We start from the raw sequence: 25509 nt of genomic DNA, 5'->3' as shown, positions 1-25509 counted from the left end.
AAGAGTTACTGTTCACACCAAATCTTTAACAATTACTTTGGGGTTTGGGGACTGGGAGGCTTGTTTGTTTTGTTTTTAAAGTAGTCTACGCCCATTGTGGGGCATTGACCCCGAAATCAAGAGTCACATATTCTACCAATTGAGCCCGTCAGGTGCCCCTGGGAGTTTTTGCTTTATAAACTTGAATACAACTTTTTTTTTTTTTTTTTAAGCAGGCGCCACACTCAGCGTGGAGCCCAATGCAGGTCTTGAACTCACGACCCTGAGATCAAGACCTGAGCTGAGATCAAGAGTTGAACACTTACTGACTGAGCCACCCAGGCGCCCCGAATACAACTTTTTAAAACAATGCACATATATTACACTTAAAAGAATAATGTTATGTATAGAAAAGCATACATTTCGTAAGTGTATAGCTCAGTGATTATTCACAAGTGAACACATCTCTGTAACTGGCACCCAAATCAAGAAAAATAACAGTATTGATTTTTTAGAAGCAATTTTATTTCCCCTTCCAGTCACTGTATCCTCCCCTCCCCACCCCCCCCCCCCCCCCCCCCCGTAACCATTATCTTGACTTCTAACATCATAAGTTAGTTTGGCCCGTTTTTGAATTTACACAAACGGAATCATATACACTTGAGTCTGGCTTCTTTTGCTCAACATTGTGTTTGTGAGATTTGTCTGTATTGTCGTGAACACCAGTTCATTTGTTTTCATTGATACTTAGTATTTGATTGTGGGTTCTTCTAGTTTAGGGCTAATGAATAATGCTGCTATGAGCATTCTTTGTCCTTTGGTGCCTGTGTGTACATATTTCTGTTGAATATATTCCTAGGAATGAAATTGCTGGGTTGTAGAGTATGCTAGGCATATATTTAGTTTTGGCACATACTGAAACAGTTTTGTAAAATGATTGCACTGATTTACAAAATTCCCCTAGCACCATATGAAAGTTCTTTTTTTTTTTTTTAAGATTTTATTTATTTATTTGAGAGAGAGAATGAGATAGAGAGAGCATGAGAGGGGGGAGGGTCAGAGGGAGAAGCAGGCTTTCTGCTGAGTAGGGAGCCCAATGCGGGACTCGATCCCGGGACTCCAGGATCATGACCTGAGCCGAAGGCAGTCGCCTAACCAACTGAGCCACCCAGGCGCCCGCACCATATGAAAGTTCTAATTGCTCCACATCCTCACCAACACTTGATATTGTCAGTCTTCTTAATTTTAGCCATTCTGGAGGGCATTGCTTATGGTTTTAAATTCCTTTTCCCTGAGGACCAGTGATGTTGCACACAGCCCCTTTTATATGCTTATTAGCTTTTGGATTACCTCATTTGTGAAAGGCATGTTTAAGTCTTTTGCTTGTACTTCTTTATATTTTCTGAAGATGAATCTTTTGCAGATATTTTGTGACTTTCTTTTTCACTCTCATAATGGTATCTTTTAATGAGCAGATTTCTTAATTTTTATATGGTCTAATTAGTGTTTTCCTTTATGGTTAGTGCTTTGGTGTCCTATTTAAGAAATTTATCTCTGTTCCCAAGGTCATGGAGATATTCTCTTGTTTTCTTATAGAAGCTCTATTGTTTGTCTTTCACATTTAGATTTCTAGGCTTCCTGGAAGGGAATTTTGTACCTAGTGTGAGGTAAGGGTCAGATTCTTTTTTTTTCACATGTTGGTATTCAGCTGGGTCATTTATTGAAAAGACCATTCTTTCCCCACTCTGCTGTGCCACTTTTGTCTTAAATGTCTGTGTAGGTTTGTGAATGGTCTACTCGTCTATCCAGGCACCAGTACCATACTGGCTTATTTACTGTAGCTTTTTTTTTTTTAAGATTTCATTTATTTATTTGACAGAGCAAGTGTGAGAGAGAGAGCACAGGCGGGGGGAGAGGCAGAGGGAGAGGGTGAAGCAGGCTCCTCGCTGAACAGGGAGCCCAATGTGGGGCTCAATCCCAGGACCCCGGGATCATGATCTGAGCCGAAGGCAGACGCTTATACGACTGAGCCACCCAGGCACCCTGGTCCTTTGCATTTAACATAATAAATTTTAGAATCAGGTAATCGATTTTCACCTGCTGGGATTTAGACTTGGATTGCATTGAATCTGTAGATCGCTTTGGGGTGAATTGATTTCAAGATAATATTGAGTTTTCCAGACCATTAACATGGTATATATCTCCATTCGTTTAGATCTTTTGTTTCTCAGATCTTTGTGTAGAGGCTTACATACCTTTCACTTAATAGGTAGTTGATGTTTTCTTGATGCTATTGGAAATGGCTCTTTTTATAAGTTTATTTTCTTACTGTTTGCTGCTTGTATAAATTGATCTTTTTGTATTGACTTTTTGTCTACCTATTCTGTTACCTTATCGTGTATTTTTAGTAAATAAAAAGCTATTATGGTAACTCAGCAGCCACCTCTTCATATGTGGACTGCCTAAAAGGAGAAAACAAAAACCCTTCTTTTGTTGCATGCAGGCTTCCCTCCCCGTGCAAGAGTACCTGTTCATGCCGTTCGACCAGGCTCACAAGCAATATGAGACAGCTAGACACCTGCCACCTCCCCTCTATGTCCTCTTTGTCCAAGCCACTGCATATGGGCAGGCCTGTGGTGAGTATGGGGGGTGGGTGAGGAAGAGGGGCTGTGGGAGCAGCAGCCTTGGCCGTTTGAGTCATTTGGAAGCCCTGCCCGCTGAGGAAAGCTCCCTGGTCCTGCCAGAAGCCCACAGGTGACAGATGCTGCCCCCCGCCGCACCACCCAGCATGGCTGCTTTGACCAGCTGGCCTGAGGCTAGACTAACCTGGTGGGCATTTCAGAATGGATGGCTTTGAATCTTTGATGAGCCTGGCTGGTCAGCTGTTGAGTGCAGTGCCCAGGCAGCCTGTCTGGGCTCCCAGACACTCACCTCATCAAGGCACGCTTGGCAGGTGGATCGGCACCTCTTGCTCCGCTTCAGAGAGAGGAGTTGGTCAACACAGGTCCCAGGCAGCTTTCCCAGGCTTTCACCAAGCCCAAACAAGCTGCATGTCATTATAGTGAATTACCAAGTGGGAAGATGTCTCTGCTTTAAGCTTAAGGGCAGCCCTTTACTTCACTAGGATTTTGAAAAGTTTTTGGAGACCCTAACCTTTGCCTTCCTGCAGCTTTTACCCAGCACCTAAACTTTTCTTCTTCACCCCATCGCATCAGACAGATATGTATTGCACCAGTGCATGCCTCTCTTCCCAGCCATGGGCACCGACACATTACTGTCTTTCTTCTTGTGTTTTCCTGGTCCTTCTGGTCCTCTCCCTCCCTTTTGTTCTCCTTCTTGTTTCCATCATCAGCTCATATGAAATCCTCCCAGCCCCCTAGACAGGGTGAGTAATTTTCTTTTCTTTTGTGTTTAACCCCATCCTATTTCCTTTCCCATTTTACTGTAGAATTTCAGGATTAAGTTACCCAAAAGAATAGTTTGGCATTTGCCAGTGGTTGGTGGGGGCATCCAGCTTGTTTGGGGTGAGGTATGTTAGTTCATGCAGGGCTGTCAGAGCAGTGGCCAGCCTCCTGGGAGTATTATCTCAGTGGCCTGCCAGGTCGATGAAGTTTGCTGTTCCTCCTTAGTACAGTTGGGCAAACCATTTTGGGCTCCTGTGACTATCTGTAATCTGTATACCCTTTTGAATGGAGCAAGAGGGTGGTGGCCTGTTTTGACCTCTCAGCACTAGACCTCTGGAGTTCCACAAAGGCAGGCCAGGTGTGACCCAGGGAAGTGTCAGTCCCGGTGCATGGACCGGCCCACTTATATTTGTGCTTGAGACAGTGGGCTCAAGTTGAATAGACCTGGTCTTGAATCCTAGCTTAGCTACTCTGGCTATTGTATCTAACTTCTGTGAGCCTTAATTTTCTCATTTCATGACTATAATAATGGTATGGCTCTCAAAGGGTTGTTGCAAAAGTTAAACATTAATTTGAAAAAAATAATTTTATAATTATAAGCATCAGCTCATTTGGTCCTCACCACCCAACTGGGCAGCTACTATTTGTCAAGACAGGATTTCATTGATGCAGAAAGTGGGGCTCAGAGCAGTGACATAACTTTCCAGGTGTTTAGGAATTGGTGGGGCAGGAACTCAGATCTGGGACTAGGCTACAGAGTCCAACCTATCCACTGTCCTGTCTCCCAGTTAAATGTGGTGGTGCCAGCCAGATGCTTAGTGTAGTACAGAATAGAGAGTAAGCACTCAGATGAGAGAGGTCATTTCCATGATGTGGACAGTTATGGGTTCTGGATGAGAACCTTTAAGACAGTTGGCATAAGAGTATTTTGTGGCTTTAGGCCCTGGGTTGGGATTGTGCGTTGGTATAAGCTTGAAAAGAGAGGCATTCACCATAGTCTCAGCTGGTGCTTGTCCAAAAGTCTGCACTTTGGGTTGTTCTGAGTAAACAATGGAAAAAAGACTTAAGTTTCCTACCGTGTTCCTCTTCATCTGGAAAAAGAGCTTTTGCCCTCTCATCCCCCAGTCAGTAAGAACCTGCGACAAAGGCAGAAGAAATGCAGTCCCAGAGTTAGCCTGTTTGTATAGCTTAGCTTCTTCCCTCAGCAGCTGTCATACAAAGCTTTTTCTTGCTCACAGATAAGACCTTGTCTGTGGCAATTGAAGGCAGTGTGGACGAAGCCAAGGCTCTGTTTAAGCCTCCTGAAGACTCCCAAGGTAATGTAGTCAGGATCCTCCCCCCAGTCTTCCATAGTTGGTTCCAGGGGCACCGGGTCGCCACCCAGGGGCAGTGCTGGGCCTTTGGAAATTAGCTGTACTAGTTCTGAGTATCAGGGAGCTTGACTTTAATGTCCTAATGCTCAAGGTAGACAGGAAAAAGCACTGCTTATGGATTTCAGCCCTGCCACTCACTAGCTTACTGATCCTGGGAAAGCTCTTTAACATTTCTGAGCTTCAGTTTACTTGTCAAAATAGGATAGTAATACCTCATGTAGAATTATCATGTGGATTAAGTGAGGTCGTGCATGCAAAGTCCTTAGCATCATTCTGGGCACATAGTGACTGCTCAAATTATATGAACTGCTGCTATTGTTGTTATTTATATTACTGTTACTGCTACCACTACCAGTGGAGGGGCTTGTGGTCCATAGGATGACATTAAAAAGCACTTTCAGAAATGGGGGGGGGAATTATGAGGCATTCCTCTTTTTATTTTCTCACATCACCACGTTTTCTATACCAAATAAGCAGGAGCAAATTCGTTTATTATGTATTCTAAAGAAACCTATTTACAAATGACACAGTCTCGGCCCCTTTATGCCCCATGGGTTGAGGCACGTTAGGGAACATTGGGAGCCCCCTCACCTCTAGATGACTGTCCTTGTGGTTGCAGATGACGAGAGCGACTCGGATGCTGAGGAGGAACAGACCACGGTGAGAGCTGTTGCCCCTCATGAATGTGCCACACAGCCGCACTTGGGCCTGCTAGTTGGCAGGTGCTATTCTCCCTAGAAGCAGAAGAAAGAGGTTGGAAAGAAAGGGCTGCGGGGGGCCTGGCAGCTGGGATAGTTGAAGCAGCAGGTCCCAGGCAGCAGTCCCTGGCCTATACGGAGAAGGAAGGGGGAAATTGTATGACCGGTGCTTACCCGCTTTGATTTTCCTTCATCCAGAAACGCCGGCGACCCACACTGGGAGTTCAGTTGGATGACAAACGCAAGGAGATGCTGAAGAGGCACCCGCTATCTGTCATGCTGGACCTGAAGTGCAAAGGTCTGGCTTCCCTTGTTCTGGGGGATCCCGTATCTCCAGGTGCCCAACATCCAGCAAGCCAAAGCCCTGTTTGACCAAAAAAAGATTCTGGTTTCATATTTCTGTTTTTCCTCATGGTTTGGCATGGAGTTTGTTTGATTTTTTTTTTTTTCCCCTCTAAGTTCTAACCATAACAACAAAGCAACAAAACTAGACACATAATGGATGCTCGGTAAAATTACACCAATTTCTGAATTTGTTAAGTCAGATACACAGAACAAGTTGCAAGAGTATGCAAGTTTTGGGTAATAAGACCAACGTGCTTAATATAACAAATGTAAGTAGATGTTTGTATTCTGTAGAGAATACATGTTTTGAAACTGGTTTTGTATGGATAAAGAAGCATATGATAAAGCATTCTAGCAGTATAAGAGTTAACAGTTACATGTAATTTTCCCTCTCACCTGAAACTCCCAGACTCTTGTCCTTGGTCTTACCTCCAAGGACAACCATTGTGACAGATTCCTGATGTATTTTCTAGACCTATTCTATGCATTTAGAAGCTTTTATACAAGTGTTTATTTATCCCCTTCTTTTACTTTTTACACAAATGGAAACATACTCCATACACTGGTCCTCTCTTTATTTTTCTTTTTTAAATTTGTTATTTTGAGATAATTTTAGACTCAGAAGAGTTGCAGTAATAGAGTTTTCATGCTCTTCATCCAGCTTCCCCTAATGTCAGCATTTAACCACAGTACAGTGATCCAAACCAATGTTAATTTTATTGGTATAATGTTATTAACTAAACTACAGAATTTATGCACATTTCCCTGGTTTTTCCACTAATGTCCTTTGTTCCAGGTTCCATTGCATTTAGTTGTCCTGCCCCTCAGTCTCTCCAGGCAGTGATAGTTCCTCAGTCTTTGCTTGTCTTTCATGACCTTGACATCTTTGAAGACAAGGTTTATTATGTGGAAAGACTCAATTTGGGTTTGTCTGGTCCTTTCTCCTGACTAGGCTGAGGTTATGGGTTTGGGGGAGGAATACCATAGACATGGTGTTCATCATCACATCACATCAGGGGTAAATGGTGTCACTGTGTCTTATCACCGATGACAGGAACCTGGATCCACTTGGTGATCACTTGATCGCTCCCTTTCCATATCGTAGTTGTTAGAAGCAGCTAAGTCCAGGCCACGCTCAAGAGGAGGGAAATGAAGCTCCCCCCCTTGGAGAGAGGAGTTGCAAGGAATTTGTAGACATTCTTTTTTAACTCAGTATAAAATTGACATTGAGTTCTTATTTTTACAGTAAAAGCTCTTAAAAGCCTTGCTGACTTTCTGTTCCCTAACACTATAAACTTTTCTCTCATGTTCAAATTGTACATGGTCTTCGTTTCCTTCCCCCCTCAGATGACAGCGTGCTTCACCTGACTTTCTACTACCTCATGAACCTCAACATCATGACGGTAAAAGCCAAAGTGACAACCGCCACGGAGCTGATCACCCCCATCAGTGCAGGGTATTGGGCAGGCGCGGTGGAGAGTGGGGCGTGGGGGTGGGTGTGAGAAGAGCCTCAGTATGGGCTGCTCTGGGTTCCTCACGCTCTGAGGAGGTGCATGGCTGTGTTGATTTCTGTTGTCATGTCCACGTGCTAGAAGTCCTGGCACATCACTGGTATTTAGGAAGTACTCACTGATTTTAGTTGGTCCTCTTACTACATAGCAGATGATAAAACGACTTCAATGTATGGCAAATTGAGTGGGCGGGGCAGAGCACCAGCTTTTTATGAACAGTGGAAAGGCATGAATGGAGGAATGGAGTTTGGCAGACATTACTAGGTTGACAAATTTAGGCCACCCTCGTCCTTTACTTTTTCTCTCCCAAGGTGCTGGGATTTTTGCTTCACAGCTCAGCTCAGTCCCAGGTTGTGAGAGGAGGTTTTGAGGAGGGTGAGCAGAAGCTCAGTAATCAAGGCCACAGGTCGGGCATCTCCAGGAAGCCCCTGACACTGGCAGTCTTGTTCCACAGCTAGGAGTGGAAAGAAGGGAGGAGGACCCAAGAGAGCCTGGGGGTGAAATAGCCTCACTTACAAAAGCACTAGGCTGGCCTGGCACTCAAGCACAGTGAGTCATCGTGTTGGCTGTACAAAGACCACTGAGGAAGGCATAGGTCTGCTGCCTCGTGGGCTGGGGCTCTTCCCATGGCTGCCTGGTGGTGCGGTGTCCCTGGGTTCTCTACCCTGCACTTACAGTCCACGCCCCCTTCAGGCTGCAGCCGTGGTCCCTGTACTTGAGAGTATTGTGTGGTTACCCTAGGGCACTCTGGATGAAATTGACCCTATTCTCTCCTGACCCCAGCAGAGGGAGCCCAGGCTTGCTTCTTCAGAGCATCCAGTTACACTGCTCAGCCAGAGCTCTCTGGCAGTTGAGGCCATGGTGGAGCTCCCTGTCACCAGCATTCTGCCAGCTTGCCTCTTGATGCCATACCTACTAAGAACAGGGCTGCCTGCTGGCCTTAGTGCACACTTAACTCCATCTCCTCATGTGCAACGATGGGGACAGTGCTGCGGACTGGTTACCAGCTGGGCTCAGAACTCCAGCATGTCCCCAGTCTGCCACTTAGAGCTGTGTCTGCACATTGAGCCAAGTTTCCTGGCCTCTGAGTCTGCCTCCTCACTCTGGTCGTTAATTATAATATCTCCTTCAAGGGTGTTTGTGAAGGACCAGGTCCAGTGCTTAGCATAGGTGAAGCGCTTGATAAATGACAGCTGTGTTTATCATCATGAATTTGCTCTTCACAATAACTTTACAAGGGGAGGAGACTGAGGCCTGTATACCTCTGTACTGTATGACTGTCAATGATAGGTGGGCTGTGGCCCCGGAAGGAGGAGGAGATGAAAAGGAAATACCGCCCTGAAACCAGGATTATATCTTTATGGGCCTTCAGGTGGTGTCTAGCTCATTCCCCTATTTTCTAGATGGAGAAACTGAGGTCCAAAGGGTATGTGGCCAGTTATGGAAGCCCCAAGCCTTAGAGCTCCAGACTCCCAGCCCAATGGCCTTTGCTCAAGTACAGGCTGCTTTGGCTCCTGGGGATACACCAGCCTGGTCTGTGGTTCTATTTATTTATCTATGAAAACATAAGGATACTTTTTTTCCCCCAATATAATCACAGTCTCACACTAATTTCTTAATACCATCTGGTATCCACAGTTCAAATTACCTTGATTTTCTCATAAGTGTTTTTTGTTTTTTTGTTTTTATATTAGGTTTTGAATCTGGATCTCTATAAGGTCCAAATGTTGCAATTGGGTGAGGCTTCTGTCCAGCTTCTTTTCATCCGAATGTCCTGCCATCTGTTTATTTGTTGAGGGGAATGGGTTGTTTGTAGGTTTCCCTGGTCTGGATTTTGATGATTGCATCCCTGCAGCACAATTTAATGAGTTACTTTCTCTCTGTGTATTTCATGTAAATTAGATTTAGAGGCTTGATCAGATTCCATTTTGATTTTTTTGGTTGGGGGGACAGGGGAGCAAGATGACATCATAGATGTCAAGTACTTCCATCAGGAGGCATAGGAGGTTCTCTGTTTTTGTGGCATTAGCAGCATTGACAACCGTTGCCAGGATCTATTTCATTAGGGAATTGATGTTCTTAATACAATTTAACATTTAACCAGCCTTGCTGAATGTTCTTTAAGAAATTATTTTCCAGAATGATCTCCGTTAGGGCATTTTGACTAATCAGTTTTTCATTAAGCCATTAAACTATTTTTAATTATTTTACACTTTTACTTTACCAAATTTTTAATCCTTTATTATTATTTTATAACAAAGATTTGACTAATTGAGTAGCTTTTTGTTTCGGTGTTGTGTTTTTTTGTTTTGTTTTGTTTTGTTTTTTTCTCAGAGAGAGATAGAGCCCACAAGCAGGGGAAGCAGCAGGCAGATGGAGAAGGGGAAGCAGGCTTCCCACTGAGTAAGGAGCCTAATGTGGGACTTGATCCCAGGACACTGGGATCATGACCTGAGCAGAAAGCAAATGCTTAACTGACTGAGCCACCCAGGCATCCCAGTGTTTTTTTTGTTTATTTTTTTAAGTAGGCTCCACGCCTGGCATAGAGCCCTGCAGAGCCCATTGCAGGGCACTAACTTGCTACCCTGAGATCAAGACCTGAGCTGAGATCAAGAGTCGGATGCCCAACTGACTGAACCACCCAGGAGCCTCTTGGTGTTGTAGTTTTATGACTATATATAACCTCTTCTTTGATGTTCATTATTTTTACCAAATTGAGTTGTCCTGAACCACATATTACGATGTAAATTTTATCAAGAAGATTTGATTCTTCCATCAGGTTCTGTTAATTAGAAACCTTTATTGTGCAGTTTTAGCTGTTCTGCTTTATTTTTGTTGATTCATTCTATTAGTAATAGTCACCAAATATTGGCCAGAAGACTGACAATTTTTTAAAAAGATGTATTTATTTATTTGAGAGGGGTCAGGGGCAGAGGGAGACCGAGAGAGAGAATGTCAGGCAGACTCCCCACTAAGTGTAGAGCCCGATGTGGGGCTCAGTCTCATGACCTGAGACCATGACCTGAGTTGAAACCAAGAGTTAGACACTTAACCAACTGAGCCACCCAGGCGCACGGCAATTTTTTTTTAAAGATTTTATTTATTTGAGAGAGAGAGCATGAGTAGAGGGAGGGACAGAGGGAGAGGGGAGAAGCAGATACCCCGCAGAGCAGGGAGCCTGATGCGGGGCTCAATCCCAGGACCCCAAGATCATGACCTGAGCCGGAGCGAGACATTTAACCAACTGAGCCACCAAGGTGCCCCAAAAGACTGACAATTCTTATTTATTTTCTGGCCAGTTCTCCATGAAAGGCAGTGAAGGGGCAGAGACCTTGAGGAGGGCAGAGAGACTATAGGAGAGACAGAGAACAGGGAAGAGTCAGAAGCTGCCACTGCCCCATTGCTAAGTTCTTGAAGGCGTGCCGGGGCTCTGAGCAGCAGGATTAGCCCATTCTGCCTGAGTTGCTCCTGATGCCGTACCTGGAAAGGTGAAGGAGAACCCCCCCCCCCCCCACTGGTTGAGGGAAAGAACGAACCTTGTCCTTTGCAATTAGATTACTCCATTATCTTCCTCCTCTCCCCTTCCATTCTTTCTCCACTTGTCATGTTTAATTACAGGCTGTGCCCTAACCATTCCAGGTGGGTAGCAGTGGTGCTGTCTCTCTGCTTATAGCCCTGGGTCACCTTGTCTCCGGCACATGTGATAATGTCTTTTTCTGGGAACATAAAAGGGACCTTTCTCTGTGAGTAGCATGAGATTTGGTCAAAATGAGATAGACACACCATCAAAGCTGCACACTTGTTCTTTTGGGGTAGAAAGGAATCTCTTCTGCTCTTATGAAAATTGTGATTATTTTATCTCCAGTGTCACAGGGCTTTGCTGCCTTGAGGTAAGGCCCTGGTCACCATATACCTCTTGAAGGGATAGGGTTTTCAAAAAATTTGGTGCTTAGGACTACTACTGTCTTGGATCAGACAGTGCAAATCCCAGCTCCGGCACTTTACTAGTAGTGTGACCTAAGACAAGCCGTATCTTTCAAAGCTTTGAGTTTCTCCTCTGTAAAATGGAAATGGTTATACTCCCTCCCTCATAGGGTTGTAAGGATCCGGTGACCTCAAGTATAAAGGGTCTGGTCCACAGGAAGCATTCTAGAAATGGTAGCATGATCATCAGTGATAGGTGGCATTACCATCCCCAGATGACCAAGTCTGCCTTGAGGCAAGGAGTTGGCCAGCGTTCTCACTGCGGTCTTTTCCCTTTGCCAGTGACTTGCTGTCTCCTGACTCAGTCCTGAGCTGTTTGTATCCAGGGGACCATGGAAAGAAAACTCCAAATCCAGCCAATCAGTATCAGTTTGATAAAGTTGGGTGAGTCAGCAGTGTTTCCTCCTCTCCCAGCCTCTCTGCTTTGGAGTGTCTCCGGCAGCTCACACCCAGCGTCGGAGACCTGTTAGGGCCAGAGACCTCTCAGTGGGGAGGAGAGACTCTGGGGGCAGGAGGGAGTGTGGTATCAAGAGAAGGGAATGCAGGGGCAAATGGAGGTCATGGAGGGTGAGGAAGGGTGGAAGGATCAAACTTGAAGGACGTGATAACACGTGATACAATAAATGGTTTATCATTTTAATTCTCTGAGAATTAAAAACTTTAAAAACATTTTAAAAATTGGTAGGCTGGTGAAGAGATCAAGGGCACTGCCTTTGTATTGAGATTTGCTTATGAGTTGGTGGGGGGGCGCTGGGAAGAGAAAAGCAAACATGGGAGAGGTGAAGTTCACAGTAGGGAGATGATGAAGTTTAGAGGCTTTGCTGGCAGTCTGGCTTTGAGTGTGGCTGAACCTGCAGGACCAGCCCATTTGGGGTGGTGGGGAGAGGGGGAGGATAGGAAAGGCTGTATCCTGGAACCACCGCAGAAAAGACTTATAAAATCATTTTACGCTGTGTTCTTTTCTGCAGCATCCTGACTTTGAGAGACTACGTACTTGACCTAGGTCACCCCTATTTGTGGGTACAAAAGCTGGGTGGCCTCCACTTCCCCAAAGAGCAGCCCCAGGTGTGTACACTGATCCATTCTCCTTGGCTGAGGATCTCTACTTCCTCATTTCCTGTACAGACTCCAGAAAGGCTTCTGATGCCCTTGGGGGGCTTTAAATTATCAGAATGCTTTCCCTCCAGGCTATGATCTGTCCTCCCTCCACTCAGGATACTAAAATGTCTGAGGCCTACAAGTGTTTAGGTACCTTTTGCCTTCGCCCTGAGCCTAATAGCTCTCTTGATCAAAGTCACTTGGGTCCTTGCTCTGGGTGCAGCATGGCTCCAGGCTCTGCCATCCCCCCGTTTTATGTACAAAGATGACAAAAATGATGTGTCAACAGAACCCCAGGGGATCTGGCATCTTAGCAGAAGCCTTTCTGAGGAGCTGGCCAGCCTCTCAAGAACCCAATGGCTTGTATTGTTCCTGCTGGAACTCAGCATCAGGCCTGTCATGGCAGGCAAACTCTGCCATTTCCATAAGATACACATCCCAGGGTGTGGGTAGTCCCAGCTGCCATAGGCACGCAGGGCGTAGGAGAGAGGAAGTGCCTGGAGGAAGGGACGGAGCACTCAGGTGTGCTGCTCACTGTCGTCCACAGCACACGGTGATTGCTGACCACTCGCTGAGCGCCAGCCACATGGAGACCACTATGAAACTGCTGAAGACCAGGGTGCAGTCCCGCCTGGCCCTTCACAAACAGTTTGCATCCCTGGGTAAGCTGGTGTTAGGACTGTGGCTTAAGGGCCACTTGGACAACAGAGACAAAGATGACTTATCCTTCCCTCAGATTTCTTAAATCCTGATGACACATCAAAGAGGACTTGGTTCCTGGCTCTTGCTGAGCAGAGGTGTTGGCAGGGCCACTGGGGAGAGCTACAAGCCCTTCCAGGCAGAGATCTGAGCTCCCCTCAGGGCCATCAGCGTTGTCCTAGCTCACAAAAGAGGCCCAAAGCCTTCTGGGTGGTCCAAGTTAGTGGACTGGTCAGGAACAGCTTATTCTAGGTTAGCGCATTGTCAGCCTTTGGTGTCCATTCTACAGATATTTAGTAGAAGCCCAGTTCATGCTTTGTAGAGCTTACATTTAGCTTATTTGAGTACAGCTGTTCGGGGATCCACCCCCTCATCCCTCCCCTGAGACCTACTGAGCTACCATCCTCCATGGTGAGGCTGAACCCCAGTGTTTTTCATAAGTTCCCGGGTGATTCTGATGAGCCATTGACCACGGAGGTGGCCAGTTGGGTGTTTCTCTTCATTCAGTAAATGCCTGTCAAGGGTTTACCATGCATAAGGCAATTGTAGGGTAGTGAGAGTTAAGATCTTTCTGATCTAAAATAGTCACTGTCAGGAAAGGCATTGGGTTTCCGGGACCCATCTAGAGACCGTTCCCCTTTGGGGCAGTTATTGCATTCCACGTGGACCCAGATGTCTCCAGGGCAGCATTGCTGTCGGGCTTGCTCCCCAACAGCATTGCTCAACCTATTTTGTTGGATGATTGTCATCTTGTACAGGGTTTACTGTGTTGGCATGTTTGCGGATTGAAGCGCCAGCAAGAATTTGCCCTGGAGCAGTTCTCTAGCTCTTCTCCCTTAGAGAAACCGACACAGAACACTTCAGTCATTTCCTCTGTCAAGGTCAGCTGTGCAAACAGCCCTCTCGGCTATTTGATCTAATTAACAGTCATTGCTGCAGAGGCACTGTCACTGGTTCTGGCTGCCAGGGGGCTTTTGTTTTGCTGGCTGTCATTTGCATTAAAGATAACGCACCATGAAAGCTGGTGCTAGGTCTGGCCACAAGCACATAGCACCAGGGGAAGGTCAGATTGGTGTGCCTGCATTCCTAGCACGTGTTGACCAGGGCCCCTATGGAATGCCTCCTGTACCTGAACAGCTGGTAGGGCCATCTGAGCCCTCCAGATACTGGTTACCCAGTGTGGCACCTGATTGCTACCTGTATACCACATATCTTGCTCTCTTTTAGAACATGGCATTGTACCAGTTACCAGTGATTGCCAGTGCCTCTTCCCTGCAAAGGTTGTCTCCCGCCTGGTGAAGTGGGTGACGATTGCCCATGAGGATTACATGGTAAGTGGAGGAGTGACAGGTCACCCTTGCGGTCCCAAAAACCCATATCACCCTTTAGCTTCTGCCCTTCCAGCAGGGGATTTGACTGGAGAATCCAGGAGTTCACTCCTCTGTGGTGACTTCTAGGAGCTGCATTTCACCAAGGACATTGTGGAGGCGGGACTGGCTGAGGACACCAATCTCTACTACATGGCACTCGTGGAAAGGGGCACAGGTAATTGTTCTTCTGATCATAGTGGTAGGCAAGGGGAGCTAGTAAGAATAAAACATTCCTGGATGCCTGGGTGGCTCAGTCGGTTAAGCGTCTGCCTTTGGCTCAGGTCGTGATCCCAGGCTCCTGGGATCGAGTCCCACGTCGGGCTCCTTGCTCAGCGGGGAGCCTGCTTCTCCCTCTCGCTCTGCCTCTCCCCCCGCCTGTGCTCTCTCGCTCTCCCTCTGACAAATAAAACCTTAAAAAAAAAAAAAAAGGAATAAAACATTCCCGAGGGTTGTCCAAAGAAAGCAAAAGATCCTAGAATCCTGCTGGGGTGACTTAGCAAATAGTAATGATTGTAAGAACCACCGTTCAGTGAGGACTTGTTCTGTAACACAGCTGCATACATGTTTTATCTCATTTAATCCTCATCACAGTGCGTGCTGGGAGTGGTAATACAGGTATCCCCGTTTTCCTGAAGTTTGCATTCCACCACTTTGCTTTTCCAAAAAACCTACATTAATATCTGTTTTCATTAACCGAAAGAAAGGAGAATTTTCACTTTTACAAAAAGAGTCATTACTAATGTAGGTCTTTTGTAAAAGTAAAGTGGCATTAATGCTCAGAATGTGGGGGATGCCCCTTGTTTTATGCCCTTTTGGCTTATGAAAGGTTTCATAGCAACGCTCTACTTTTGGATAACGGGAAACCTGTATGCCCAGTTTATAGGTGAGCACATTGAGGCTTAGTCACAAGTGCAGCCTGACCTCTGAGCCTGAGCTCTTAGCTCTTTGCTTTATCATTTTATCATTCTCTAAAAGCAGATACCTGTTCTTTCTCCTCTTCACAGAAGGGCTGACTTGTTGTTCTCAGGTTGTGAAGTGCAGGGTGGCAGGACCTTCCTCCCTGTCTGCTGTTCCTATACTCACTTCGGAGGCATCAAAAACTATGATTTCTCACAGCTGTTCTGGCGTCCGATTTGCCGAGGCTTCCTGTGGAGCCAGCCAGGTGCTGCTTACGGAGCTGTTTTCTGGCTCCTGCCTCTGCAAGCCTGGCACTGCCCACAGGATCCGACCCCTGGGGCTTGGTGCTGTGGCTGCAGAGCTGAGGGATTGTCTGTGATTCTAAGACACTGCGAGAAATACAAGGAAAGGGTGCACTGTCTGATGTTAGAGTTTCTCTGTCCTGTGGTTTCTTCCCTTCTTTTTTTCTTTGTGTGGTTTTAAAATACTCTGAGGAAATTAACTATTTTAGATATAGTTGAGGTCCCCTGAGGTCATTCTCTCCCTCAGGATAGGTGACTGCTACTTGGAATTTGTACATTTGTTTCCCATCCTTTTCCCTTTAAAAAATTTTTTACCTTGTCCCTAAATAACATAGAATACTGTTTTGAAAGGGCACGAAATATGTAGTCCAAGAAATTTATAAAGCCCCAAGTGGGGGAAGTCACTGGAAGACATCGTTCTGCTTCTTGGTTGAGGAGATGAAAGCTTGTAAAGATAGTAAGTGTTCTAGATCCATCAGAGCGAATGTGATAAATAAAATTTTTGTAAGATGCGTTGTAGAATTTGAAAATTTAAGAGTGAAATTTAAATGAATAAGTGAGCAGCAATTCCAGAAAATATGTCATTTTACAACAGATCAGTTTGAAAACTGATGGATTAAAAAAATTGGTGAATAGAGATAAATGCAGGAATATATGCCAGCTGTTAACAACACAAATAATACAGCAGCAGAGAAAGGACTCACTTTTTAATTTTTTTTAATTTTATTTTACTTAAATTCCGTTAATTAACTATAGTGTATTAGTTTCAGAGGTAGAGTTCAGTGATTCATCAGTTGCATATAATATCCATTGCTCCTTACCTCATGTGCCCTCCTTAATGTCCATCACCCAGTTACCCCATCCCCCCACCTGCCTTCCCTCCAGCAACCCTCAGTTTGTTTCCTATACTTGAGTCTCTTATTGTTTGTCTCTCTCTCTGATTTCATTTTACTTTATTTTTCCCTCCCTTCCCCTATGATCCTCTCTTTTGTTTCTCAAATTCCACATATGAGTGAAATCATATAATTTTTTTTCTCTGATTGACTTATTTCACTTTGCATTATACCCTCCACTTCCATCCACATCATTGCAAATGGTAAGATTTCATCTTTCTGATGGCTGAGTAATATTCCATTGCATATATATATTATATATATATACACACACATATTATATATATATATACACACCACATTTTCTTTATTCATCTGTTGACTGACATCTGGGCTCTTTCCATAGTTTGGCTGTTGTGGACATTGCTGCTATAAACATTGGGATGCAGGTGCCCCTTTGGATCACTATGTTTGTATCCTTTGGGTAGGACTCACTTTTTCTTTTTTTTTTTTAGGACTCACTTTTTAATAAATGTGGTTGCAGCTGTCAGGGAAGAATTGTCTTAATCTATACTCTCTTGTCCTCTGTTGTTTGAATTACTAGTGTGTCACAGTTGTTTTTCTTCCCCATAAATAATGAAAAAGGAATGGCATACTTCACCCCTTGGTAGAAAGGATAAATATCATCCTGTGGAGAAAGGCAGAGGCTGTCACCAGAGATAAAATGAATATGTTAAAAAAATACAACTATTTTCAGGGGCACCTGGTGGCTTAGTCAGTTAAGCGTCTGCCTTCAGCTCAGGTCATGATCTCGGTCCTGGGATCGAGCCCCGAGTTGGGCTCCCTGCTCAGCGAGGAGTCTGCTTCTCCCTCTCCCTCTTCCCATCCCCACGGCTTGTGCGTGCTCTATCTCTCTCTCAAATAATAAAGTCTTTAAAAAAAAATACAACTATTTTCTATAAGGAGTATGAATTTATAGCTTTGATATCAGACAGTTCTAGTTAAACTCAGCACTGCTGCTTTGCAACTGATTGATCCTAAGGAAGTTTCTGTCAGAGTCTCAATTTCTTTATATATAAAATTGGGATGGTAATAATTGTACCCATCTCATAGAATCATTTCTAGGATGAAATATAATGTGTAAAGAGGAGTTTAACACAGTGCTTGGAATACAGTAAGTACTCAATATATGTTGGCTATTTAAAAGTTTCACATGACAAAGTACATAAAAAGAAAAGGAACAGAATAGAGAGAATATATTTGATATAATAGCTAATACACAATATTGTTGGAAAGAAAAAACAGATAGCCTTCACGTGGGAAAATCCTTAACTTGCTGGCAAAGAAAGAAATGCCAATTAAAACAAATTTCTGTCAAAGGAGCAAACAGAACTCTTGGGCAGCCCCAATGTGGACCAGACTCTGGGGAGTCCACACACCTCTGCATCCTTGAAGGGTACCAGAGTCACAGGACCTCACATTCTGCAACCTGACAGTTCTGCTTCAGAGATTGTAGAACAAAAATAAAAGTCATTTAGTACCAGAATGTGCTGCCCAATACTCAAATTAATACAAGACAAAGAGCTAGCCTTGGGTCTAGTGGGGAGGGTCCATGGCTGGCAAACTCGGTCTCAGAACTGATTTTTCCTCCTTACTCCCTTCCCAGCCAAACTCCAGGCTGCTGTGGTGCTGAATCCTGGCTACTCCTCCATCCCACCCATTTTCCAGCTGTGTCTGAACTGGAAAGGGGAGAAAACCAATAGCAACGATGACAACATTCGGGTAAGACCCTGCTGGGGTGAAGGAAAGAGCGGGGAGAGCCTCCTTGGGAGGCGGAGGGAAGTGGCAGAACCTACAGCAGCTGAGAGCTTGGCCACTGGCATAATTCCAGGGACAGAGGGGCCTGCCAGGATTTGTAGAATTTGCTGGAGGCTATATGGTATAGTTGAAGAAAAAGTCTAGCCCCATATTAACCACTTACTTAGCTTGGGGTCACCCCATTTTACAATGAGGATAATATAAAGCCTTGCCTTGAAAGGTTGTTGTCTTGGGCTTCTGTGGAAATGTGAATAAACTCAGAAGCATGGAAGTCCTGGAATGAGATGGGGTGTGAGATCATTGTAACTATTAATTACCTGTTGATTTGATTCCATCGTGGCCTTCTGGCCATGAATCATGTTTTTAATGCTGATACTTTCTGACTTAGATGTTGAGATTTCTTCTCTACACACCTCCATCTTGGCTGTGAGAATGTTGGGCAAGGAAAGTTACGGGTCACAATCAGGAAGACCCTGTTGTCCTGAGCTTCAGGACAAACCTATCCGGTTTGATCTGGTGTGACCTAGCTCTTACAGAGGCCCGGCTACAGTTCTTGTAGAGCTGTCAGACCCAGCCAGTCTGAAGGTAGTGCTGAGTTTCTGGCTTTCCCACTCCTTAGGCCATGGAGAGTGAGGTCAACGTGTGCTACAAGGAGCTGTGCGGCCCCCGGCCCAGCCATCAGCTCTTGACCAACCAGCTGCAGCGCCTGTGTGTGCTGTTGGATGTTTACCTGGAGACTGACAGCCACGACGACAGTGTGGAGGGGCCCAAGGAGTTTCCCCAGGAGAAGATGTGTCTGCGGCTTTTCAGGTGAGGGGAGGGGTGGGAACGCTGGGGCTCTGGAGGTCTCCAGTCCTGCCTCTTTCAGGGACTTGGGGCAGAGATCAGAGCCTGGCATGGAGGGCATGCTTGTTCTTAGGTGTACTTGTCTCTGTTCACAGTGGAAATAAAAATTCTGTAGCCAGATTTTCTGGGGAGGGTTTGCTCCCTCTTTCCTGACATTTTCCCTGCAGCCTACTTCCTACCGTCCTGGTCCAGTTGTTCTTCTTTTTTTTTTTTTTTAATTTTTTTTTTAAGATTTTATTTATTTGTGAGAGAGACAATGAGAGACAGAGAGCATGAGAGGGAGGAGGGTCAGAGGGAGAAGCAGACTCCCCGCTGAGCAGGGAGCCTGATGTGGGACTTGATCCCGGGACTCCAGGATCATGACCTGAGCCGAAGGCAGTCGCTTAACCAACTGAGCCACCCAGGCGCCCCCAGTTGTTCTTCTTGAGCACCTCTGAAGGTCGGCCGCCCACTGAGTGAGCAGCACCAGACCACGAACCAAAAGGATTTAGCTGAACTTCCTGTGTTTTTTTTTTGGAAAACAACAGGGTTTGCTTTTTACTGTCCAAATAAGCTTTTAAAGCTAGGTGTAAAGCCCCACCAGTCCCAGAGTCTGCCATCTTCTTCCTAGGATGCTCACGAGTCTATGAGAATGGCAGCTCTAGGCAGTCGGGCATCACGGAAGGAACCAGCGCTGAAGTAAGACAAATACAAGTACAGATTGCTGCTTTGCTGCTCACCAGCTATGTGACCTTGGCAGAGTCACTTTAGCTCGGGACCTATTTCCTAAAGGCTGACATGGAAGTATACTGTCTGGTTATAATTCATGTAAGCTATGAGAATGGTTCCTGGCACAGACAGGGGCTCACAAAATGCCATTAGGTCATGACAACCTGGTGTTTAGTGTGTCTGTGCTTATGGCACTTCTAGCTACTTTTCCATTCACTTTGGTCAGGTCCTTTCTCTCCCTTTTATCAGCTAACACATGTTCTTGTTCCTTTTCTTTTCTTTTTTTTTTTTTTTTAAGATTTTATTTATTTATTTATTTGACAGAGCACAAGCAAGGGGAGCAACAGGGAGAGGGAGAAGCAGGCTCCCCGCTGAGCAGGGAGCCCGACACGGGACTCGATCCCGGAACCCTGGGATCACGACCCGAGCCAAAGGCAGATGCTTACCTGACTGAGCTACCCAGGCGCCCCACATATTCTTAAAGAGTCAGTTTCAAAACTCGAGTCCACACTATTAGGCATCCCTTCCCTTTTGAGCAAGCAGCTGGGGAGGAATGGTATCTGGGAGAGGGGAAGGGCTATAATCTGTTTCTAATTGGGACATCCCCCTATTCCCTGTCAGTCTAAAGGTGCCTTACCTGCCCCTCACCTTCTTCTCGGACAGCCAGTACCAGCCCCTGGAAGCTGTGCCAGCATCCTCCCACCTCCATCTGGCACCTGCACCTGGCCTGGTTCTTCATGTTATCTGAGAATAACCAGTTCCAGCCCCCAGGTGGCTGCTGGGAGGCAGAACTGGCGGCTAGGTGTTGATAGCTTCTAGGACTTGCTCTCCCTAGTGGGTCTGTGTGAGAACTCAGTTCTTCCCACCCTCCCAGCCTGCTGTAACACATTTCCAGTGTGGAATCTCTCACACGGCCAGTGTTTATTTTCTGTTATCTAATGGTTCCCAAAGGATCTGTTTCCTGAAGTGCTTTGTGTGTCACCCAGGCTGAGCTCCTCTATCAGGGCATTCTGGGATGGTGCTCCTTTGGCTACTCAGATCCAATTAACTCCATGACTGGTGAGATGTGTTTCTAGGCCTGGAGTCCAGCTGACCACTGGTATCAGGCCAAGGGGCTGGGCTGCAGAGTACTGGCCTGGCAGCAGGAGACGGGAGGTCTGGTTCTGCCTGTGGCTGGCTACTTTCAGGCTGTGGGTTCTCCATTAGCCACATGCCTAGACTTGCCCAGGTGATTCTGTGCCCTTCTGATGTTGGGAGGTATATATCATTACGGTTATGAGCAAGGGCTTTGGGGCCAGAAAGACGTGGGTTCAAATTGCAGCTCCTACCTATGTGATGAGGGTCTACACTTAGCCCCCTGAACTTCAGATTCCTCATTGGTGAAAAAACAGCATCCACCTCAGGTACTGTTGGGAGGATGAAATTAAACCAGATGTAGGGGGCGCCTGGGTGGCTCAGTCGTTAAGCGTCTGCCTTCGGCTCAGGTCATGATCCCAGGGTCCTGGGATCGAGCCCCGCATTGGGCTCCCTGCTCAGTGGGAAGCCTGCTTCTCCCTCTCCCACTCCCCCTGCTTGTGTTCCCTCTCTCGCTGTGTCTCTTTCTGTCAAATAAATAAATAAAATCTTTAAAAAAAAAACAAACAAAAAAACCAGATGTAGTGTGTAAAGTGCCAAATACAATGCACACAGAGTAAACCCTCACTTAAGTTAGTGGTTGCATTGGTGTTGGAATAAAAACCTTTCTCTCATCTCTATAATCACACACACACACATCCCTCCTTCACATTGAGATCCAGGGTGTCACCTTTCAAGTTACCACTGAATGTCAATCATAGCAGACAAAAGAGGCCCTTTAGATGGACATCATTCACTGTGGGTAGAAGCCCCTGTGTGAAGTTTTGCCTGGGGGCCCAGGATTATAGCTGAAGCACCTTAGCTTCAGAGGGTTGAGGTTTTGGCCATGATTGTCAGCCTGCCTGTGGCCAGTAGGCTTTGATGTTAGTCCTGGTTTTGAAGTTGAGCCCTGTACTTTCTGACCATAAAATCTCGGGCAGTTTACCTCCCCGAGCCTGTTTCTTCATCTGTAAAATCTATAAAATGGTAGGAACTAAGAGGTAGTAAGTATAAAGTAAGTATAAAGCACATAGCTCTTGACAGGCATTTAGTGCAGATTCTTTTCACTCCTGTTTACATGGGAATCTCCCTGCAAAGGAGGATTTTAAGATTTTTTTCTTTTCTTTTTATAGAAATAAAATAGGGACACCTGGGTGGCTCAGTCAGTGAAGCGTCTGCCTTTGGCTCAGGTCATGATCCCGGGGTCCTGGAATCGAGCCCCTCATTGGGCTCCCTGCTCAGCGGGGTGTCTGTTTCTCCCTCTGCTCCACCCCCCTGCTCCTGTGCGCTCCTTCACTCTCTTTCTTCTCTCTCTCTCTCTCTCCTCTCTTTCCTTCTCAAATAAAAGCTTAAAAAAAAAAGAAAGAAATATGTTTATTGTTATACAAACAACAATGAACAGTTCTGTAAAAACACTAAAAAGTGAGGGTCTCCAAAAGTGCCTTTTGTCAGTGAGGCCCTTTCCAGGTTTGCGTTCATGCATTTGCAGGCATACATTTTCACCAAAACAGTATCACACCTTACATGTGGTTTTACAGTCTGCTTTTCTCACAATGTTCGTTTTTCACCCCCCAACAGCTGCAGTTTTCCCTTGTGTGGATGAATTATAATTTATTTTGTCAGCCCACAGGGCACAGTATTAACTGATCTCCCTTCTCCTGTTTCTTTAGGGGTCCCAGCAGGATGAAGCCATTTAAATATAACCATCCTCAAGGATTCTTCAGCCATCGCTGACCTCCCACTCAGCCTGTTGTTTCCCCCTATGCCCGAAGTGCTGTGCCTCTATTTTCTGCTTTGGCCCACATGTGGCTCTTGATATTCTCCAAAGACAGGTTTTTTTATTTTTATTTCTAGCCTATTAAAGTGTCACTTGACCAGGTGGCCTTTGTCTTGTGGCTCCCTGAGGATGAGGGGGGGTGGTTTTGCAGTCTGGAAGGGCAGTTGGGGGCCATGGCACAGTGTGAAAGAGTTTTTGTGGATAGGCTTTCTTTAGGTGGCCAAGAAAAGCAGAATGCAGAAGATTCTGAGTCTATAGAAAGATGCTGCCCTCTTATCCCCACTCATCTTTCTTGTTCCTACTTTGGGAGAGCCTCATTATTTTGGTGTTTATTACCCTAAGTCCCTGCTGTTAGGAGGTGGCAGGAAAACCCAAGTGAGCGTAGCCCAAAAAACAAAAGTTCTATCCCCTCCCCTCATTCCCTCCACTAACTTTGTCAGTGCCTTCATTGGCCAGATTCTCTCTGATTGTTGGATTTTATAAACATCTGACAGTGCAGCACAAAGAGAAGACAGATATAAGGAATAATTGTAAATATTGCAACATTTTGTGAAGTCAGAATGGTGTTGGAGAATCACATGTAGAGCTACCCATCTTGTGAGGCTCTGGCAGAGTGAGACCAGGTGCCGTTGAGGAGAATCTTCATGGTGAGGACATGATAATTGCCTCAAAAAAGAGTGGTTTGACTCTCAAAGAATTAAGAGAAGTCTTAGGGAAATCGATAAAACCCTCTCAAATATTTTCAAATGACCTCCTTTATAATTCTGCAAAAGTCAAAGTGAAGGAGTTCTTGGTCAAAGTAAAGTTTTCTTGGACAGTTGTCAGAAAAATTATTCCCCATCTCCAAAAAAAAATTCGTATTCATTATTTGTTTAAGAAATAAGATAAAAAGCTGGAAAAATATTTAAGAATTATTACAGGGGCACCTGGGTGGCTCAGTCAGTTGGGTGTCTGCCTTCGGCTGGGGTCGTGATCCCAGGGTCCTGGGATCAAGCCCCACGTCAGACTCCCTGCTGAGCAGGGAGCCCGCTTCTCCCTCTCCTTCCTGCTTGCACTCTCTATCTCTTTCCCTCTCTCTCAAATAAATAAAATCTTAAAAAAAAAAAAAATTATTACATACTTGGGGCATCTGGCTGGCTCAATCAGAAGACCATGTGACTCTTGATCTCAGGGTCATGAATTCAAGCCCCACGTTGGGTGTAGAGATTACTAAAAAAAATAATAAACTTAAAAAAAAAGAATTATTACATACTTGTAAGTATAATCTACAGTTTTTCAACTACAAGAAGAAAATCTACTCTTATAGCCCATTTTTAATATATATAAAGTTTATTTTTTGTGACAGTCCCAATCAATTGGCTTTTTTCTCCCACAATGTACTTTGAACTTTGCTCCCCGTTGTGCATGTTCGTTCTCCATGGACTTTTATTGATGATCCTTGGATAATATGGGCCTCTGGTATAAGAGCTGTTACCTCCTGTTCTCTCGGCTGATCACTGAGCATCCCAGTGATAAGGATTTCCTGAGAAAGGACTAGGAGACCCCTGGGACTGCCAAGACCTTCATTTTACAGATGGAAGCCTGAGCCCTGGAAGAAAGGAAAATGTCACCTCTGATGTTTTTTTTTTTTTTTTTAAGATTTTATTTATTTGACAGAGAGAGAGACAGCGAGAGAGGGAACACAAGCAGGGGGAGCGGGAGAGGGAGAAGCAGGCTTCCTGCGGAGCAGGGAGCCCGATGCGGGGCTCGGTGCCAGGACCCTGGGATCATGACCCGAGCCGAAGGCAGATGCTTAATGACTGAGCCACCCAGGCGCCCCTCTGGTGGCTGTTTTAATGACTGCCACCACCTCTGCCTCTCCTCCTCAGCCTACATCAGTCCTTTGAATACTCTCCTGCCCAGTGGGCCTCAAACTTCAATATGTGTGAATCCCCCATCCCAGGAGGGGATTAGAAACAGATTCCCATGCCTCACTCTAATATTCAGTCTCCGTTGACCTACGATGGGCCCAGGAAGTATATTTTTAACGAGTTCCCCAGGTGCACGTTGCCCTAGTCTCTTTTTGGAAGTGGCTGTACTTTCTTCCCTTCCCTCATTTTTCTTGGTGACTCCTCATATAAAGCAGGAGGGCCCGATTCTCTGCAAGCAGCTCCCCATCTTCTGTCTTCCGTACCTTGGGCAGCATCGTGAACCTCCCTCCGTGTGCTGCTTTCTTTCCACATAGTGTGATCTCCTTGTCTTTTCCCTGACCTACTTGCCTGGACTCTGTCCCTGCCAGCATCCCCTTGGTCTGGCCACCTTCAGGCCCTGTGTCTCACCGCCTGTGCTGAATAAGATTGAAATAGGGCCTAAAAATAGTTCCTTTAATGGCCCCTGCATTGCAGCCTCCACTGTTCGTGGCTGGAAGGCAGCCAGACTGACTCAGCACAAAAGCTTGTCTCTGATAGCTGGGACAAGGTTGCAAAGATGGCTTGTGAGCACTGGGGAAAGGCTCTGCTTTCTGGGTAGGGGATGTCAGAGTCTGTCACCCTCCAGAAGAGATTTTCCCTCTTCAAAGGAGATGGCTGAACAAAGGAATCTTTTGGCCATAAGGAGAAGGGTTTTCAAACTAGCCAGAAGCCCAGGACAGTCCAGCCCCTTTGAGCTACTTCAAAGGCATTTGTGCTTCCAGTTGGCAGATTAGGAGAAGGGCCTGGTTTGGGAGGACCTTGAAGCTTCCTCAACCAGAATTGGCCTTGGCCTTCCCTGGGGCAC

General features: G+C 45.6%; 1 protein-coding gene across 2 annotated transcripts in view; it reads left to right on the top strand.

The window, feature by feature from the left end:
* THOC5 (THO complex 5) overlaps positions 1-22859 on the top strand; it is a 36703-nt gene extending 13844 nt beyond the window's left edge. The window contains exons 8-21 of one of the 2 annotated variants that reach the window (XM_032395096.1): positions 2483-2615; positions 3332-3364; positions 4622-4699; positions 5376-5416; positions 5653-5752; positions 7147-7255; positions 11577-11678; positions 12263-12359; positions 12940-13054; positions 14319-14422; positions 14549-14636; positions 18160-18275; positions 18931-19121; positions 22649-22859. In XM_032395096.1, the coding sequence (XP_032250987.1) occupies positions 2483-2615; positions 3332-3364; positions 4622-4699; positions 5376-5416; positions 5653-5752; positions 7147-7255; positions 11577-11678; positions 12263-12359; positions 12940-13054; positions 14319-14422; positions 14549-14636; positions 18160-18275; positions 18931-19121; positions 22649-22712 (1371 nt within the window). In that variant the 3' untranslated portion in view covers positions 22713-22859. The remainder of the gene's footprint in view (positions 1-2482; positions 2616-3331; positions 3365-4621; positions 4700-5375; positions 5417-5652; positions 5753-7146; positions 7256-11576; positions 11679-12262; positions 12360-12939; positions 13055-14318; positions 14423-14548; positions 14637-18159; positions 18276-18930; positions 19122-22648) is intronic. The other variant, XM_032395097.1, reaches the window with a different exon arrangement.
* The last annotated feature ends 2650 nt before the right edge of the window (positions 22860-25509 follow it).

Source organism: Phoca vitulina, unplaced genomic scaffold (assembly GCF_004348235.1).
Source record: "Phoca vitulina isolate PV1807 unplaced genomic scaffold, GSC_HSeal_1.0 scaffold82, whole genome shotgun sequence".
Taxonomy (NCBI): domain Eukaryota; kingdom Metazoa; phylum Chordata; class Mammalia; order Carnivora; family Phocidae; genus Phoca; species Phoca vitulina.
The sequence above is the reverse complement of the archived record's forward strand: the minus strand, read 5'-3'. Positions and strand labels throughout refer to the sequence as shown.